This window comes from Sciurus vulgaris, assembly GCF_902686455.1.
Source record: "Sciurus vulgaris genome assembly, chromosome: 14".
Lineage (NCBI taxonomy): Eukaryota > Metazoa > Chordata > Mammalia > Rodentia > Sciuridae > Sciurus > Sciurus vulgaris.
In genome coordinates, this window is record NC_136475.1 from 59,798,199 (window position 1) to 59,818,543 (window position 20,345).

General features: G+C 48.2%; 1 protein-coding gene across 1 annotated transcript in view; it reads right to left on the reverse strand.

Moving 5' to 3' along the window:
- The window catches only part of TTC7A (tetratricopeptide repeat domain 7A), a 115,957-nt gene that overhangs the window by 88,951 nt on the left and 6,661 nt on the right, over nucleotides 1-20,345 (reverse strand). The window contains exons 2-4 of the mRNA XM_079111622.1: nucleotides 19,655-19,818; nucleotides 14,121-14,289; nucleotides 884-1,014 (exon numbers count right to left, since the gene is read on the reverse strand). Of these exons, the coding sequence (XP_078967748.1) occupies nucleotides 884-1,014; nucleotides 14,121-14,289; nucleotides 19,655-19,818 (464 nt within the window). The remainder of the gene's footprint in view (nucleotides 1-883; nucleotides 1,015-14,120; nucleotides 14,290-19,654; nucleotides 19,819-20,345) is intronic.

Here is a 20,345-nt window from a genome sequence, read left to right on the forward strand (position 1 = left end):
CCTCGCCTCTCCCACAGGTGGCAGAGCCACGTACCCCAGCACTCCTGCCAGTGCCACTCACTGACTGCATGAACTTCCACAAGCCATTTAACTCCTCTCCAAGCTTTACTTTCCTCATCTGTAAAAATGGGAATAACAGCAGCACCTACTTTGTCCAGTCAGTATGAGGGTCAAACTACAGAATGCGAGTGAAGTTCTCAGAGGAGCACCAGACACAAAAGCAGGGACTTGGTATGTGTTAGCAGGGTCTCTCTTCCCTGCCTGTCTCCCCCTACCCTGGGAAATCAGAGCCCCTCAGCAGGGGGAGGGTTGGTGCTCCATCACCTGGAATGGACTACCGGCAGACAGTCAAGACAGGCCCACCCAGGGGAGCTGGGGGCCAAGGGCCCTGCTGGCCAGCTCTTTACCCACCTCTGAAAGGCGAGGGGAATGGGCCCCAAAATCCCACCTTCCCTGGGAGTCCAGCAAGGTGCTTCCCCAGGCCTGAGAGTAGGGAAGGACATCTAACTGCAAGGACCAGCTGACTCCACCCCTTCCAAGGAGAGAGTGGCAGGCACATGATTTAGCTCTACATCTCATCTATTCCGCAGGGATCAATAGAAGACCTCTTTACAGGGATGCGAGGGGTGAACCAGATACTATACATTTTGCTCCTAAAAGTTGAGTTCACCATGGAGAACCCTCACAGACGACAGAGACCCACTTATTTATTAAAACAACTTTCCGGTGGTAAAGAGTCTCATTCTAATAGAAGTTCAATATTACATCTTCCTACTGATGTGGCTGACCGTCATGAGGGACAGGGAGGTCCTTTGTTCTAATTTGCACAAGGGTGACCTATGGGCTTAGTGTGGGCCTGCAGGTGCTACTGTCCCCAGCTCACCTTCTCCAGTTCCTGCAGGAACACCTGAGCCACCCAGGAGGCCCTCTCGAAACAGGCGACCACTTCCTCCTCCCGCTCGGTCAGGCGGTAGTGGGAGGCGATGGAGTTGGGCAGGCGTTCCAGGGAGAGGCCTGCGGGAGGAAGAGAGCACCTGAGACCTGCCCTGCTCAGGACCCCCAACTCCAGGCCCTTCCCATGGACCCAGGCTGGGCCCACCGGAGGGGACATATGCTCTGGAGCAGCCAGTGGGAGGTGGAGGTCTGCGAAGGGGAGAGAAGCTAAAGCCATGGTGGTATTAGCAGCAGCAGGGAACAAGCAATGGGCAGAGAAGGCCCCCAGGCCCCGCATGGGGACTCACACTGTCCAACTCAGTCCAACTCCTGTCCCTCTTTCCGGTTATTAGAAGAAAACCACCACCCTGCAGATGCTCAGGTCTTTCTACGCTGTACACTGGTAATGGTGACCAGCTCTTCCCTCCCCTACTAGCTGAAAGCCCTGAGTGGGCAAACTGGAGTCTTCCTAGACCACCATGATCCCCAGCCCTGCGCCCACAAGCAGGCGCTCAGGTCACACAGCACGTTACATGTGCCCTTCTCATGCAACCAAATGTCTCTACCTTGTGTAGTGCTTTCCCTCTCACCACCCCTTCTGCAGTCCAAGCCAAAGAGGAGGGACACAGTGATTAGCTAAGAGTGAGCCCATAAGAACCTATCAGGGAACTGCTACTCTTTTCCACTGGGATTGTTAAGCTGGTACCAGAGGTTAGCTTGGAAATGTTAGAGGAAGCCCATTTTCAAATGGAGTCTACACAATGTAAACACAGATGACTGAACTGTACACCTAAAAAATGGTTAAGATGATAAATTTTATGTCAGGAAGTTTGTTTTTTTTTTTTTTTTTAACCACAGTAAATTTTTTTTAAACTAAGAAAGTATAGATCCAAGGCCAAAAAAAAGAGCCTAAGCAAACCAACCAGGAAAAACTAAAGACAGAAAGCATTGTTTACATATAAATAATATATATAAACACACACATATATAAAGGCAGCCACACAGTAAAGATGAGACATGATGGAAAAGGACAGATTCCTGAAGACATTAAGCAACTAGATGCAGCCTTGCCTGAAGCTCTACCCCCTGAACTTTCCAGTGTATGAGGCAACACTGCCCCCACACTTTTTTTTTTTTCTTTTGTTAGTTTGAATTGTGTTTCTGTTGCTTGAAGTTAATGTAGGCCTGTAGGAAATGCTGCCTCCAGGACTATCACTTCCCAAGGGGCAGAACCCACATCTTTCTCATCTCCGTGCCTCATACGGTACCTTACGTGTAACAGGTACTCGAGATAACTTACTGAAGGAATGCCTAAGAATGCAATCCTCAATTATTTCCTGCCCTACCAGCTCCAACATCCAACTGTTAATCCAAGTCATTAACGTTTTCAATCTCCCCTCCCCTTCCTCCTACCACCTCATTTCAGGCAGGCTCTCTTGAGTGGATAATCATACTGGTCTCCTAACTGACCTCCCTGCCTCCAGTCCCACTCCACTCTAACCCATCCTGCACACTGCTCCCCAGGGGATCTTTCTAGAAGTTTCCATACCACTAGCTAGAAGGTCCAAACTCCTGATGCTCTATATCAGGCCTCCAAGACCAATCCCTGTCACCTGTCCATTCTAATTTCCCACCCTGTTTGCCACATCCATAGCCAACTTCCTACTCCCAACTGCTGGGTTGAGACATAGCTTCCTGACTTGCTCCAGTTGCTCCTTTTGCCTAAAATGCACTGTTCTCCAAGTTCACCTAAAAGTACTGCTCTCCTTCTGATTCACTGAATGGTGCCTCCTCTATGCCCTTCCTGATTCACCCTAGCACAACTAACTATTCTAATGCCTCCTGTGATCCCTGGTCTATACATATTCCTGCCTCACTATTTCTTAAACTATTTATTCACATGTCTCCTCAACCAGATCCTTCAAGGCATCAGCCCAATGGTGTTCATCTTTCTCCCACCTGTCACACAGTAGGTACTGGATAATATTCACTGGTTAGATAAAAAAAATAACAAGCTTGATCATGTCTGACAAAGTACAAAGTGCTCTGCAAACACAGGGAAGGAATTATTACTGCTTTTCTTGGCTGGATTTCAACACATACAGATTTAGTGACCTTGCCCTCAGACAGGCTAGGGTGTGACTAGATGCAAAGGTCAGGGCACTGTGGCCTGGGGGAAGGTGGGCACAAAATGTGAAGGCCATTGCTCAACACAAAGACTCTGTTACCCAGGTCACTGAGTGTCAATGTCCTGCTGCCAAATGACTCACAACCAGGAGGGGAAAGCTCCTCACTCCAGAGGATTCAACGGGGAGGAGGAATAGAGAAGGCAGGGAGGAGGTAGGTATCCCCTTGCTCAATTCCAGGGCTGATCCATTCCCTCCCTTCCAGACACAAACAGCGTATAGCAAGACCTGACCCAGAACAACTGCAGGTGTCAGGACACAACTGATTCCAAGAGATGTAGAATGGATCTGCTTAACAGGGCACTTGGGTGGTCCTCAGAAAGAGATACCGAGGCTGGGTTCCCTCCTGCCTTACCTCTGGGCCCAGCACTGGTATGGGCGATGCAGGCTACCTGCAGGTTCCAGCTGCTGTGAAGTGGGGAACTCAGGAATGCCAGCCTTTGGGGCCTCCTTCCTGATACTTCAAGTGTTCCTTTCTCTAGCCTTGGGGATTACTAAGCTGCATCTCCAAGAATTCTAAGCCCATCCTTCTGGAAAGCTCAAAGCAAAGCCACCTCCTCTTTGAAGTCCTCCCTGGTCAAGCTTCCCTGCCTCTGATGCAGCAGAACATGGTAACTGCATCTGCTACATGCCAATTGTTCTTCTTTGCAGTGCTGGGGATGAAGCCCAGGGCCTGGTGCCCACCAGGCGGGTGCTCCACCTCTGAGCCACACCCCAGCCCTGGATCTCCTAAGCCTGTGCCTTTTTCCTACAATGCCGTCAGTACCCACTCTACCTATTTCAGATCTTTCCAGCCCAGTGATGGCCCAGGGCAGATGTTCAGGAAGGACAGGGATGGAAACCCAGATGAATGGGCCAATTTGGGCATGTTGAGGGTAGAGCCCAGTGGGGTTCTTCCCTTTCCACTTAAAAAGCGTTCTTAGAGAATCCACACAGTGTGGTGTATTTGTACAATAGAATTATACTCAGGATTTTTTTTAAAAAAGAAGTATATAAGAGCATCTTATACATACATAAAATGGATGGATTCCTCAGAAATTGTACAAAAGTGGCAAGATGTCAAAAAGTACATGCTATATAATTTCACTTATATGACATTCGAAAAAAGGCAAATTAATCCATATTAATAGAAAATAATCAGTGATTGGGGTCATTAAGGTGGTGGTGTTAGTTGCAAAGGGGCTTAAGGGAAATTTCTTGGTGTGATGGCAAATGTCCTACATCTTTATTTGGCTGTGAACTCTGGAGTTTTACACTAGTCTAACTCATCAAATCATACTCCTAAGATCTGTATATATCTTACTGTGTGAAGACTTATCTGAAAATAATGGAAATAATGCCTTTTTATTTATTTATTTAATTTTATTTATTATTATTATTTTTTATAGTACTGGGCATTGAATCCAGGAGCACTCTACCTCTGAGCTACATTCTCAGTCCATTTTTTTTTAGATAAAATTTGGCAAAGTTGACAAGGCTGGTCTTGAACTTAAAATCCTTCTGCCTCAGCTTCAAAGTAGCTGGATTATAGGCATGCACCACTGCGTCTAGCAGATAATGCCTTTTTTAAAGGAAGCAGTTGTGATCTACAGAAACAAAAGATCAAAGTGAAGGGTATACATTCATTCAATGATCCTCTGTAAAATAAATCTCAACATACCTAAGACCAAAAGGTTCCCAGAGCTGGCAGGGGCTCTTCCTGAGTAGGATCGCCACCCATCACCCAGTTCCCAATTCTGCCCACACAGAGAGGCATTTTTACCTTAGATGTATTCTCTGACTACTATGAAGGCCCATTCTCCTGCCCACAAATGTCTGATTGGAAACCTACCCAACCCTGGGGTTTCTGCGCCTCTGCCCATGAGCACTCCTGCACTGGAGGCCAAATTAAAACACACTACTAGGTGCACAGCGGAGACACCTTCCTGAGCCTGGCTCTCAAAGATCCCATTGATTGTGGCACAGCCCTGTGGGGTGGGCAGTGAGCCAGAAAATTCCCACCTGCAAGAGGGGTCTTTCTGTGTGATCACCCAGAACAACAAGGCTACGAAAGGCCCTTTCAAGAGGAGGCCTCACTTTTTCATGAACTCTGCACTTTTGGTTTGGAGGCAAGCTGATCCTGGCACAGTCTGGGCCCAGAACCAGGCTGGTCCCAGCTTCTTCATTCAGAGATGACTCATCACGTCCTAGGCAGCTGCCTTCCAAGAAGGCCCACCCCCAGGAGCCTTGAGCCCAGGGCACAGAGGTGGAAATATAGCTTCCCATGCTGCAGGAAGTGTACTTTCCACGCAGGGGACACGTTCCCACCCCCACTATCCAGCCAGCTCCCAAGAGAGGGTTAAACCCAGAGCTGGGTCCCCTAGAGCTGGAAGAAAAGAAAGGCAATTCATTCTTCAGTTCTCAAGGAGGGAGCCTTAAGGCCAGGGTGGGAGGAACCCTCACAGACCCATATTCAAAAGTGGGTAACGGTAATAATATAAACCGTACAGTGCTGAGGAAAGCAATATGGTAGCTCCTCAAAACAGGAAAAAGAAGCTACACGACCCAGCAATCCCATCTCCATGAACAGATTCAAATGAATGGAAAGCAGGGTCTGGAAGAGATGGTTGAGTTCACAGGGGCATCATCCACTGTAGCCAAAAGGTGGGAATAGCCCAAAGGCCCCTGGACAGGTGACTGGACAAACAAAATGTGGTGTACACATCCCATGTGGTGTTATTCACCTTTAAGAAGGAAGGACATTCTAACACTTGCTACAGTACAGATAAACTTTGAGAATATTATGCTTAGTGAAATAAGCCAGACATAACAAGGCAAACTATATGATTCTACTTATATGAAGTCAGATTCATAGAATCAGAAAATAAAAGGGTGGTTATCAGGGGCTGGGGGAGAAGGGAATGGGGAGTTGCTATTTCATGGGTACACAGTTTCCATTTCGCAAGAGGAGAAGGGTTCTGGAGATTGGTTGCCTAACAATGTGAATATTAAGAGTTCTAGAGATTGGTTGCATAATAATGTTCTTAGTGAACTGCACACTTAACATTTATACACACACACACACACACACACACACACACACACACACACACACACACACACAAACTCATGGTCTTGCATATGCTAAGCACACTCCCTACCACTGAGCTATAGCCCTAAACCTGACATCTATATTTTAATACAATTTTTTTAATTAAAAAAAAAAAGGCAGACAATTTGGCTTCTGTATTTAAGTTTCCAAAAGTGTTACTTGTGATCCAATAATTCTACTTCGAGGATGAATGCAAAAATTTAGCTTCAAGGAGAGCCACTGCAACATCGTTTGTGATGGTGAAAGAGATCAAGCACATAGAACAAAGACGTGATAAATCTGCAAAATGACCATGAGTCCTTATGATGAAATGCTATGAAGTTTCTTATAGCGATACATGTAAAATGAGTCATAAAATATTGACTTTAAAAAGCAAATTATACAACATGAACTTATGAACTATTATTATTATTGTTATTATAATTCTTATTTTGCAATACTGGGGATTAAACCAGGGCCTTGCACATGCAAGCAAGTGCTTTCCCACTGAGTTACATCCCCAGACCTTTTTTATTTTTAATTTTATTTTGAGATAGGGTCTCACTAAGTTGTCAAGGCTGGCCTCAAATTTGTGATCCTCCTGCCTCAGCCTCATGAGTAGCTGGGATTACAGGTGTGCACCACTATGCCTGGCTATGAACCTATTTTTATTTCAAAAAGCCCATATAAGCCTATAGAAAAAAAAAAAAAAGACTGGAAATAAATACCTCAGAATGTTTACAGAGAACTAAGTCTCAGTTTCCCCAAACATGAAATGAGATTACTAACAATGCCCAGCTTATACTACAGCCATGATAATTAGATCAAATGAAACATTACAAAGATAACGTATGCATTTAGGAAACATTTTCTGATGATGCTCATGATGAAGCACAAAGTCTATGTAGGGGCTGAACCCTTCTCCAGGGTTCTGGAGGAGAGAGCTATCTCAGGGAAAACAGATTCATTCCAAGACCCTTTAGCCGAGAATGGCAGAGGGAAGACTACATCCAGGTCCCCTGGCTTTGCCACCAAGCCCAGACTCCCATGTGTCTTCCTTTACCCTCAGAGACACACCAGATGTCTCCAGATCTCAGGCTCTATGTCCAAGGCTGAGTCCGAGGTATCTACCCCACTGGGGGATGGGCCTGAGTTCTGGCGCTGGCTTCTCTGATGTCCTCCTTAAAGCCCTGTGCACACTCTACTTCCTCTGACTCCTTTTGGGTAGCCTTCAACAACGAAGGTGAGGGCTGCCAGGACAAGAGGCAGGGAGACCACATGCCTTCTGCCTGTCCAGCCCCATGGCCTCCCGCCTGTGGTTCTATTTACCGTCTTATCCCTACTGCCTGGGCCAGAAGAAGATGCATCTTGTTCTGTTTGGGAACTCTCAGCCCAGGAAGATACCCAGTGAAGGCTGGTGAGCATACACGCACACACGCAGCCTCCTCCTGAGCTGTCCCAACTGTGGCCCACTCCTTTCTCCAGCTGGAGGCCAGCCCTCCTGGGGCTGGGACAGCAATACCCCAGGGCTGCATCCTTTCACCACAAAGCAAACAACATGTACCCCTTGAGGAGGAGGCCAAAATCCACAACTCATTCCTGCCATACCAGGGCGAAAAACAACAACAAAAAAGCAGAAACCAAACACACTACCTCCCGCCCTGAGAGCAGCCTGGTGTTCTTTTATTTTTAAAAATCTCAATAAGTCATAAAATTCCCAGTGAGAACAGAACACCTTGGGGTTGCATTGCCCAAGAGAGAACAAGGACATGACAAAAAACAGCAAAAAGCCTTGAAGGGTGAGGAGAAAAGAATCTGTGCATGACAATCCCCACAGTGGCTGAGCGAACTTGGCTTTTTTCACCAGGCATAGCAGCTCCACCACCCAGCATTCCTTGCTGTACTTTATATGATCTGGGGTCATGTTTCTTCGCAGCCAGTCGGCAAGCCTGCTCAGAGCATGGGGCCGTGGCCTCCCTGGCATTGAGCTGTGAGACAAGAGGAGAAACAGGGCTGGCTAAGGCTGAAACAGGCAGGGCTGCTTCTCGAGAAACCCACAGCTCATTTGTGGAGCTGCACCGAGCCCCAAACTAGACGTCAACGTCTAAGGCCAGAAAGGCCACAGTGGAACTTATGGGGAGAAGTGGAGGTCATTCTCCAGATCGTTAGCATACTAAGCAAGTGTTATAGAAGCAGAAGGGGACGGGAAGAAAGCTGTCTGTCATGTCCTCTGAGGTGGACAATGGGGTGGTGGCTTTCTGGGGCTGAACCAGCTAAGGTTCACCATGTTGAAAGAACAGGCCTTGAAGCATCCTGGATGCCTGTCAAAGCTGGTATATCAATTGATGCTTTGACCAAAACGAAGAGGATAATTTATTACCCTGGATAATTTGTTACTTTGCCTTGGTCTAGGGCCCAGACTCTAAGACATGTTGACAACCAGGTGAACCCTATTTAAGCAAGGAACAAGCTGTTCAACACTTCAGAGTGGAGCAAACAGGGGCCAAAGTTGTAGGACACCAGCCAAAAGACACCTGAGAGCCAGACATGGTAGTGCACACCTGAATTCCCAGCAGCTTGGGAGACTAAGACAGGAGGATCACAAGTTCAAAGCCAGTTTCAGCAACTAAGCAAGACCCTAAGCAACTCAGGGAGACCCTGTCTCAAAATAAAATATTAAAAGGACTGGGGATATAGCTCAGGAGCCCTTTTTGCCCATGTGCAACAATCCAAGATGGCTGACGGTCAAGTCAGATCATTGGAACTGGAAATCTAACCCTACTGAAGGTAGAGCCAGAGAGACAGAAAGACAGGACCCTAATAGGAGATAGGCTGGGCCTAGGGAAGGCCTGACCAACTCCCAGGACCTCACTAGGACCTCCCCAGCTCTCACTGTGTGACAGAACAAGATGCAATTTGATGGGAAAGGGCATGTGCCCCGCCTTCTCCAGCCCAGCCCATGGCCTAACCATTAATGGGGGACTGGGGACAGACAGGAGGCAAGAGGCCTGCTACTGAGGGCAGAATCCTCAGGTCTGGATCTAGAGTCAAGGCCGTTGAGTAACAGTCTTCAAATCCCAAAGGCCTACAGCTAGGAGCTCTAGGGAGCTACAAACAGGACCTTGAGCTGTTCAAGTCTTAAAGTCATCTCCAGTGGTCCAAGAGGTGCACTGCCCAGGAGTAGCAGCCCAAAGGGAACTCCACTAATGCCCCGGTCAGGTAGCCAAAAGGCTGAGAGGCAAGGTAGAGCCTCCACTGGAGCAGTGGGACACCATGATTCATGTGCAGAGCAGAACACAACAGGATATGAACATCAAGGACAATGGCTCAAGACAAAAAGAAGGGCCAAGACCTCACAGATCATGTTGGGAACCAGGAGTAGATCTTGTCTGGGGGACACATGGGGTTCCAGGAGGGGAGAAGGGAGAGAGGAGATTGGTTGAGGTTCCACAAATGATTAGCTGTCCTCAAGGGACTTGGAATTCAGGGGAATTCAGGGCTGACAGTCATGGGCATTTGGAACTGAGAACACAGGGCTCAGTCAAAGGCTTCCCAAGAGTAGGTGCCATTGCCAACAGGCTCTCCTGGAAGGGCCCTTAAACCCAAGTAATTCGGAGAAAATGAAAGATGTTCCCTGCCCCCAAACACACCAGACTGCAGTGGTGCTGCTCCATCTAGAAAATGCACCTATAACTACTCCTGGAATTAGTCTGGAGACACTTCCTCTCCCAGGGCTTCTCCTGCTCTGACATATTTGGTGAGGGGACAATGGACTGGCAGAAGTAGCAATGGGGCCACAGCAGGGTCTGAGGAATGGGGCTGGAGGTGGGAAGCTTCCACACTGGCCCAAAATGGCTAGAGTTAGGTTGGAACATAAAGGGAGATTTTCCTGAACAACTCACCCACCCGCACACCCACCCCCAGGAAAGCAGATCCTGGGGAAGTGTGCAGGGCTTCACCCTTGCAGTTCCTGCTCCACCTAGGGCTGAAGAAGGTGCAAAGAAGAGAGGGTCTTTATCACACAGCCTGCTTAGGAGGAAACTGCAATCTTCTCCCGTCACCCTCTGGGGGCTCCTGTATTGCAGGCAGGACACAGCTCTGGAGACATCCATCTGGCCACCAACACTACTTACAGGCTGTGTGAGCTTGGGCAAGTCTCAGTGTCTTCATCCATAAAAGGCACAACCACCACCTCCCATCCCACAGAGTGGAGATGAAGGTTGGTCAATAGCATTCATTAAGCCTGGCTCAGGGCAGCATTTCCCCACTGCATGTGCATGCACATCACCCCAGATGGTGTTAGGGTACAAGTTCTCATTCAGCAGGTCTGAGTAGGGCTGAGGGTCTACATTTCTAACAAGCTTCTTGGTGGTGCACATGCAATAATCCTGTCCCTGGCAACCCCCGAGGCACACATTAGATGCCCAACTCCCAGTGGGAGTTATTATGTTGCTGGAAATGCCACCAAAGATCAGGTATTCCGAAGGGACTTGGGAAATCGGCACTTGGGGAGTGAAGGACTGAACATGGCATTGTGACAGGCAGTAGAGGGCCTCAGTTTTGTCCCCGGACTGCAGGTGACTTGGGAGACAAAGATGGGCCCATCATTAGGTGACAATTTAGCATGGCTGCCTCTGCAGCCAGGAAGTGCTAGAGGCAGGACCTGGAAAGAAGCCATGCTTCCTCCAAAGCCAGAGCCTCCAACAGGGCCCAGTTCACCTCCAAGGGCACAGAAAGGTCCTAAAATCTCTAGCCTTCTACTCCTGGCAGGAACTGGTCAGTCTGAGAAAAGGTGTGACTAAAACCTTGAGGACAGGGAATGGGAGGTGCTGAACACAGATGTGGAAATGACAGGGCTTCCCACAGATGTATTTTATTTTTCTATCTTCCCGGGAGAAATGTGGTTTTCTATTGTTTCTGAACAAATGTGATGTGGACACTAACTCCTTTTACAAACTCCTTTCACCTGGTGCACTTGACCTCCCCATGGTGCACTCTTTCATCCCACAAACATGCACACGTACATCATGTACATGTGCCATGGGCAACAGAAACCTGAGACTGCTGCAGTGCTTACCTTCTCTCAAGCTCCCTGGGTGGCATCTAAGCCTCCCAGAGAGTCGGAGAGCTCCTTGGATCTAACACAAGGATGCATATCACTCCCCACTGCACAGAAAGGCTGAGTTTTCATCAATGATGCTTAGAGGGCCACACTGCCAAGTGTCTCTGCTCTAAAGGGGAAAGAGGGTGAGGGTGTCTCTTGAAGGTGGGGCAGATGCCCAGAGCCTGCTCCTGAATCTTGGAACAGAACAACATCTCCAAGTTGGAGACACCCACACTTGGGCCCCACAGAGCCTTCCCACCTGTCCCACTCACACTCTTCCAGGGCACATGGCCCCTGTCCTCTCCCTCCAGCCAGGTGTGTCCAAGATCCAAGCTCTTCACCCCATTGGGTGGTATCAAATGGGAACATGGAATAGAACCCAACACAAAATGGTCTCTAAGCTGTTCTCATGGCCAGACCAGGAGTGCTCGGAGGCCAGGGAGGCTCCTGTGGAGGCCATCCAGAGTCATACAGAGACACAACTAAGAAGCTGCCTGGACCTAGAGGATTTCAATCCAAAAGCAAGCCAACTGATATCCCAGGTAAGTGTTTCACTTCTGCCAGCCTTGGTTTCTTCATCTTTGCCATGAGGAGTCGGCCTAGATCACTTCTGATTCCTTACAGCCTAGAATTCTGAGCAGCAACACCACAGGAAGTCTACGACATCCTCTGGCTGCCTGGATTCAAATACAGGCTCTGCCACTTCCTGTGAGACCTCACAGGTGCCACCTCTCCCTACTGTGGCATGGAATGCAGGGAACACCAACTCAGAGGGTCGCTGTGGGGATTTGGTGGGGGCACACCTGAATTGGAGCAAGGGCCTAAAGGATATTATTACTGTGAGCTCAGGAGCCTCCTGCTATCACTGCCCTCCTGCTCTCAAACAAAGCCAGTCCAATGACCAGTTGTCCTCATCCCCTTTTGTGTGTGGCCTTCACTCTCTTCATGGAGGGTCCCACCAGATTCTCCCAAACCCAGGAAAGTCAACATCGTGCACACCTGATGGCCTGGTGCATGGTCTCAGGTACTCGCAGGGTCAAGTGAGCCTTAGCATGCCAAGCAGCAGGTGCAGTCACTGCAACAGGACAGGGAGGACAGGCAGAGAGGAGGCAAGCAAGGGGAGGCCACGTGCAGTCACTGAGGGACGGAAGCCAGCACAGCCCGCGATCCAGCAGCCCCTGCCAGCGGTGCCGGCTCCTTACCTCCCCAGCAGGACCTCTGACCACCAGGACTGTGTTCCCCCAAGAAGCTGGAGGCATGCTGGAAAGAGTAGAGAGCAGGAGACAGGGAGCGATATGTACTGAGCCAGGTTGACAGGAGAAAGGACCAGAGGACACCCAAGGGAGAGTTTCACTTCAGGGCGTTCATAGCAGAAGTGGTTTCCAAGAGACCAGAAGACCCAAGTACCAACAGAAGATCATCCCCAAGACTGCCCTGTGCCAGAGGCACAGAAAGGGGGAGGGTGACCCTCCCAGATGGGCCCCTTCCCTCCTGAGAGCTGGTGCTGAGTCTGCCCATAGGACTGACTCAGCAGGTTTCCTGGGACAGTGTGGGCTGGGAGGGGAAAGGACTGAGGCACACAGTATGGACAAACAACCTCTAGGAAAGCCCCTCCAGCCAGAGTCAAGGAGGGAGTGTCCTCCACAAATGTCACCGTCACTCCTACTGGGAGCCAGAGGAGACAGGTGCAGGTGAATGGGTATGCTGGGCAGGGACAGGGTGTACATAGTCCAAGGCCAGCATCAGAGAATGGAGGTTCCAGTCCTGGCTCCACCATGAATCCAGGTATCTTTGGGCAAAGTACATATCCTCTCTGGGCCTCAGTTTTCCTCTATAAGACAGGAAAAAATGTCTCTATCTACAATAGAAAGAGGGTAACATATATTCTACCAATGTCAGGCACCAAATCCCCTCGGGACAACTGGTGGGTTTTCTAGACTTTTCTCTGGGGGTTGGTTTGTGCTAAAATAGGGAGATGATCACACATCCAAGATTTCTGAGAACAGTCTAGGCCCCCAAGACCTCACTGTCAGCAAGGCCCACTTTCAGGCCCAACCCAGGGCTTATGGATCTGGGGAAGAAAGAAGTCGGAAGTTCAGGGCAGGGACTTTACTAACATTTAGCACATTCAAGCAAGTTCAATGGCATGATTTCCCCAACTGGACTGTCCACAATCCCTCTCATGAAATTCCTGTATCATTGACCTGGTGTCCCTAAGTTCCCTCAGGAGCACTGGGGAGGCTATAAGCTCCTCCAGAGCAGGAACTGTTTATCACAGGTTCCCAGCAACCTCTCCCTGGGCCATTCGTAACAGATGTCCAACACCTGAAGAATGAGACTCCTCTACGTTCTTGAGTACCGATGTGTGGCCAGTGTCAGTCACTACAGCCAGCCTGACAACATGATGGCACACTCGTTAAGCCTTTCTCAACCTGGTTATACAACTCAGCTCACTCCTTCTGGTCACAGGAACCCTGGAGGGCAGGTATCATCAACCTGTCTTACAGATAGATAAACTGAGGCCAAGGAAGGTCAAGAGGCAGTTTGCCCAAGGACACACAGTTGGGTAACTGGCTGCCAACAAGCAGGACGAGAACCTGAGTCCCCTGATGTCCCGCTTGTGCAGCAGGCTACCATCAGCAGTGCTCAGCCTGGACAGCAGTGTCTGGGCGTTACCCAGGGGTCAGTACCTGGAAAGTGCCCCTCAGGCCCACCCTCGATACTGTATTTACTGCCCTAGAGCTGCCACCTGCGCCAGACACTTGGGGGCCAGAGTGGGATGAGCAGGGCATGAGGGTGGGGAGCCCAAGCTGGTGCTCACAGCTACCTTTGATGACAAATGCCTCCGACAGCAGCCGCATCTGATACAGGGGCTTGTTCTCCACAGACATGTCATCAATCCCAGCCCGAGCATACATGCTGATGGCATCTCGGTAGGAGCCCTCCACGTAATGCAGCTTGCCCAGGATCAGCATGGCCTCGCTCATGTACTGTGGCTGTAAGGACAAGGACACGTTAGCAAGCTCTACCCCAAAGCTTCCAACCCTCCTCACCAGGTACCCTGGGATGAAGACCCTCCACTGAGCCATAGCCTAAGGCCCTGCTCAGAACTCCCCTCCTCTTCCAGCAAGCCTTTCCTGAAGACCACAGTCCCCCGCTCCAGACCTGTGAGCCACTGCCCACAACGCTCTTGAGGAAATGATTATGATTCCCTAACGCTTCATGTGTGTGTGTCTAGACTCCAGGCAACTGTAGACAGAGTCCTGTCCTCTCACCCAAAGGCTCCAGCCCAGATCTAGCACTTAGGAATTCAGGCACTTATCCTGAATACAAGTGGGGACCAGAGACTAAACCAAGTTTTGTGGGGCCTGAAGCTTATAATTGGGGGGGTCGTCTTTATATGCATATACAAATACACATGCAAGTGTATAATTAGGTGGAAGGTCTCAGAAAAAGCCATGAGGACCCCAAAGCTGACACCTACTTCCACAGCAGCAGGACCTTCTAGGGGAGGATCAGTCACATAAGTAGTGGGGACAGAAGACAGTGAAGGGCCTGTCAGGTCACTGTCCTCATCTTATCAGAAGTGGAACAAAGTGCAGAGTCCAAGAGGCCGAAAGTGTCTGGATTCAAACCTGCTTTCTTCCCCCAACTTTCTCAAATGCTGCTCGCACCCAAACCAGGACTCTCAGGGCCTCAGGAGGTCTGGTCAGCCCTCACCACACCTTCCCTGTGCAGGCTGTGTTCACCGCCAGAGCATCCAGTGCTGCTGACTGAGGCTGAGCTAGCCCTGGGCTCGACCACTCCTGGCTTTGGCCATGGACCTAGTCCCACTCCAAGGTCCCCTACCATGTGAGGCCATCTGCAGCCCCTCCTTCTATCCCTGTGCTCAGTTGCCCATAACCCCTTTGGGTTAGGCTCTGCCCTTCCACAAGGGTACCAATCTGTCAGCAAAGCTCCCTGTAGATGCAGCTCTGGCCCCAACCCCTGGCCTATGTCACTAGTAGGAAGGTACTTCCCTGGTCTCCCTGTGGGGAGGTAAGAGTTAGGGGTACCTGTGACTCCAGGGGGAGCCTCTAGCACTGCCCATCATCTACTGCCTTCAGGAAGCCAACTAAGAGAAGCAAGAGCATGGCAAAGCAAGGCCCCAGGGAAGCCAAAGTCTCCCTCCCTCCTGGTCTCTGGTTTTTGTAAACACATTCCTCTGTTGCTTTTGCTCACTCAGGGCTCCTTCTTCTCAGCCTGTCCAGATCCTCTTCCACCTTTGAGCCTTGCTCAGGCTCACCTCCTCCAGGAAACCCATGTAAGCACCAGGGGCACCCTTTTGCTGAACCCCTACAACACTTCTACCAGTTAGGCCCCTTCAGCCCTGCCCAACTGGTCTGCCCTCTCTGACTACTGACTAACTCTCAAAGGCTAAATTTTTCAAGGCCATTTGAAATAGAATTTATTCCCCAAAGAAGCCACCCACTTCCTGGGCCAGGGCCACAGATGACACATCCCCAGAAGGGCGCAGTCTACAGCACTTCTGAGCCAGGCAATGACTCTGCCATTCTGTGTACTGGTCTCGAGCCATGGTCTCATTTCCTCCCTGCTCAGTCCTCACTGTCCTCTCTGATGAGGGAGATGCAATGCACCCCCTCCTCACACCCCATCAGAACCATGCCAAGAGCATTAATAGGGCAAAGTCCAGAAGGCCGCTTTGAACTGTTCCTGAGAAAGGAGCTAGATAAATACAGGGTATGAGTAATTATTATGATTATCCACTTCTGTTGAACATGGGCAAGAGACAGCAAGGCTCAGAAGGACACATTTCAGGGCATGACGATGGGGTGTGGCTAGTGGTAGCTCCTAGTGGACCAATGACAGTTTACAACAGAGTTTCCACCAAGCTGGAGGAGAATTAAGAGCAATACTCTTAATAAAGTTAAGCGTAAGCCGGGTGTGGTGGCACATGCCTGCGATCCCAGAGGCTTAGGAGGCTGAGGCAGGAGGATCTCTAGTTCAAAGCCAGCCTCAGCAATGGCGAGATGCTAAGCAACTCAGTGAGATCTGTCTCTAAATAAAATACAAAATAGGCTGGGGATGTGGTTCAGTGGCTGAATGCCCCTGAGTTCAATCCCCAGTACCAAAAAAAAAAAAGAAACAAAACAAAACAAAAAAACCAAAACACAAAAAACCTAAATTACTAAGTGTGTGCTATTTAGAAAGCTACTCATAGTCCTGAAAGTATATCCACTTTGCCTGCCTTTGGCGTTCAGATGTCTCTCTATCTCTTTTTTTGTTTGTTTGTTTTTAACTTTTCTAATGTCTTGACAACTTTAAGAGCTGGCTACCTATGTGGGACTTCAATTTTGAAATGTTCCTCATCTGTCTATCCAATGGTCAGGAATCTACAAACCTGGTCCAGTGGAAGGAAGCTACGCAGCAGCCAGCAGGTGCTCAGCTTGAGGAGGGTGGCACCAAGGGGGTCCCTTGCTGTGTAGATCATCAGTCACCTATTCTACTTGTCCCTCACTGGCCCTGCCCATATGAAGGGAAGAATGACCTCATGAGTACAGTCACAGAGGAGGAAAGAACAGATGAGGAAATGACGTCCCTGTACATAGGACCTATAAAAGCAGGAGGGCCATCCTCCGCCTCAAGTTAATCCACGTTTCTCAGTAACTATTTTATTTCTCCTCCAGTACTTTGGGAGGCAGCACCAAGGAGTGGCAGAGAACATGGGCGTTTGGGATGCAGAGACAGATGGGGCCTCGGTTCCAGCCCTGCACCTACTAGGCTAGTGTGGTCCTTGGCTTAGGGATCACCTTTCCCGGGGCTCGGCACTGGGGAGAAAGGAAATACCATTGCAGAAGGTGACCAAGAGGCCTCAACGGGATGCCACAATGCCTGGAGCTCAGGGAATAATAGAAGTTCTAGGGAGTGGCAGGCTTTCACCTACCTGGATACAACTGAGCTGAACAGGCTCTTAGAGATGATCCAGAGTGGAGGTGCCTCAGGACCACCCCACTCTCCTCCTCATCCATCACAGCTACTTGGGGTGCAAGGGTTCCACTTGGAAACATCACCCCAGCTACACCTGATCTCTGGGAGTAACACAGATTACCCAAACTGCTTTTAATATTTTATTTTACTTGATAAACATCTAGTTTTTGGCTTTGGCCTGGATAACAGTGAATTCCTCCATGTCGCTGGTGCCTATGTATGCCTTTGTTTAATAAAACACAGTAAAATTTGCATTTAATAAGTGGAATGTTGTGCAGGTATTACATACACGACCTGGAGGGGCACGTTCAACAAAGCTGCTTGTGACTGGATGACTTTGTTCTTTGCTTATATTTTATATTTCCTGTAATGCACATATTAACTTTTTAAAAAAAAGTCATTTTAAAAACCAAAAAAAAAAAAAAAACCACCCACAAACTAAAGGAATTTAGTAGATTAAACCATTTGTACAACAATACATGGGGATACTATTTAGTGAATGCAAAATGGGGTTCAGGTACAGAGAAAGCTCCAACTGAAAGCTTTCAGCGAAGAAAAGAACTTGTCAAATACGTACCCTACAACTCTATGCAAAGCTCTGTGTGTGTGTGTGTGTGTGTGTGTGTGTAAATAAAGAAAAGCATGTGGGGCACACATCCAACAGCAAGGAGTGTTCCACTCGATAGACGGGAATAGGCAGAGAGGGGGTGGCATTCAAGGATCTTTATTTATCATTCAAATTCCTTGTATATTTTTTAATTTTAAAATTATTAACGGAGTCTACTTAGAAAGAAACAAATAAAAAGAGGTTTTGGTGGAAGAAGCTTGAAACTCACCACTTGGGTCCAACCTTTTGATGGGCAGATGAGGAAATGGAAGATCCACTGGGTCAAGGGACAAGCTCAGGGTCAAGTAGTATTAATCTAATGCAAACCTCCCACTGCCTAGATGCAGAGTCCTGCAACTTCCAGCACTCTCCCCTCTCCCTCCACCCTCAGCCCTCTACTGCTTATAAAGTAAACCCCACACTTCTTAACTGGTGCTCTACTAACCTTTCCATCCTGGATATGCCTTTACAACCTAATTACCCACCATGCCTCTTCATTTCTGCTAAACTCACAACTTTGATGAGATTCTTTATAGTAGGAACCTTCCATTACCTATTGCTTCCTTGGACTGAAACACTCAGCCCTATCTCTATCTGTCCATACCACAGATCAGCTTCTAGAAGGGTCCAATTCTAGTACCACCATCATCTCTACCTCACAACGGGGAAGTGACCCCCTTACACTGGCCTCTTCATGTATAACACTCCTTAGCATATACCACGGTCCACCAGGGACAAAGGCTATTTATTTACCCATAAGACTTATTTTTCCCACTAGACCTGAAACCTTCTTCATCTGAATTGCCCTCAGCATGCATAACACAATGCCTCGTACATAGCACATTGCAATAAACGCATAGGAAAGTAAATATATTACTTTGGAATATCTCTTAAAATATCACTTCTTCTTTGAGTCTAATGACATACCCATATCCCTATTATAGCTTAGGATACACTTCAATCTAGAATAGTCTCAAACTTCGATGCTTACGTGAATCACTGGGAAATCTTAAAACACAGATTGGAGTTCACATTTTGCATTTCCAGCCACTTCCCCAATAATACCCACATTGCTTTGGGTGAATCACACTTAGAAAAGCAAAGGTCTAGAAAAAGTTGTACCCTCCCTTCTCAACCTTCCTTCAGTGACCTGCATATAGTAGGCACTCAATAAATGCACATGGACTTAAACTGGCTTGTCCTGCTCTGCAGCTCTTCTTTTGCTAGTCAGCTCTGCCTTTTTACTGCTTCCAACTAGATCACAGCCTGAAATCTTTTTCCCCATGAAGACTTCAAGAACCCCAAATAGCCAGGCACATATTAGGTCAACCAAGTACTGTTCGACTGAAATATAACTTAAGTCACCAGTGTGAGCCATGTGTGTAATTCAAAAATTTCTAGTAAAATATTCATTCACATGTTAAAAGGTAGTAACAAGTGAAATTAACTTAATGGTTTCTTTAACCCAATATATCCAAAAGATTATCATTTGAACATGTAATCAATCAATATAAAAAGGTGAGTGGTCTCTTTTACATTCCTTGTTTAATACTCAGTATTGGAAATTCAGTGTATTACACTCATACACATCTCAGTCTGGACAAGTCGCATGTGGCTTGTGACCCTTGTACTGAACAGAGCAAGGCCAACCCTCAAGAGAGACTTGTTACTCAGGTGACCCAATGACTCAGAAAGGCTGGACAGCAGATGGAGGCAAGAGAGAACAGGCCAGGCGAGGAGGCCCAAGCTTGTGGCTGATAACTCACCGGCAGCTTCCCGTGGTTGAGGATGCTACTCAGATAATTTTTGGCTTCATCTATCCTGCAATCATTCTTTTCTAGCAAAGGGATGGAGTCTTTTATTTTGGCGTGATTCTCCTTCAAACACTGCTCCAGGAGGGCCTCTGCCAGCAGCAGCTTCCCAAAGTCATCTGAAACACAGGGCAGGGTTCAGAGTGGGGAGTGAGGGCCGCACCCTTTAAACAAAGCAGATGTGGAGATGGTACATACTCCTGGACCCCCCAGCCCCAACCCAAGGACACCTCCCAGCACAGAACAACTCAGGTCTGAGAAAATAAAGACACATTTGCCATAAACTTAAACAGACTTGGTGGTGGGCGGGCGGGGCATTCTACTATGATCACAGTACAAATCTCCTCTTTGGGTTTATCTGGGAAGCAGCAGAGTTCCCAGGACTTACAAATTTTTAGAATTTAAAAATTTTAAAAATGAAGACTAAAATCACGCCCTGGTACAGGTACTAAGTTCTTAAATCAAAAAGGGATTATCTGAAAGGATTGGAAGATAAAAAGTATATGAGGTGGCTTAATAACTCATTTTCATATGCTCCTAATTTCTGTGTAATCAAATTGGTTTTCTCCATTTTTAAGGTATTTTAATGTGGCCCAGGGATAACCTAGCAGTCAAGGCAGGGTTCAAGTGGGAAGCACATTTACTG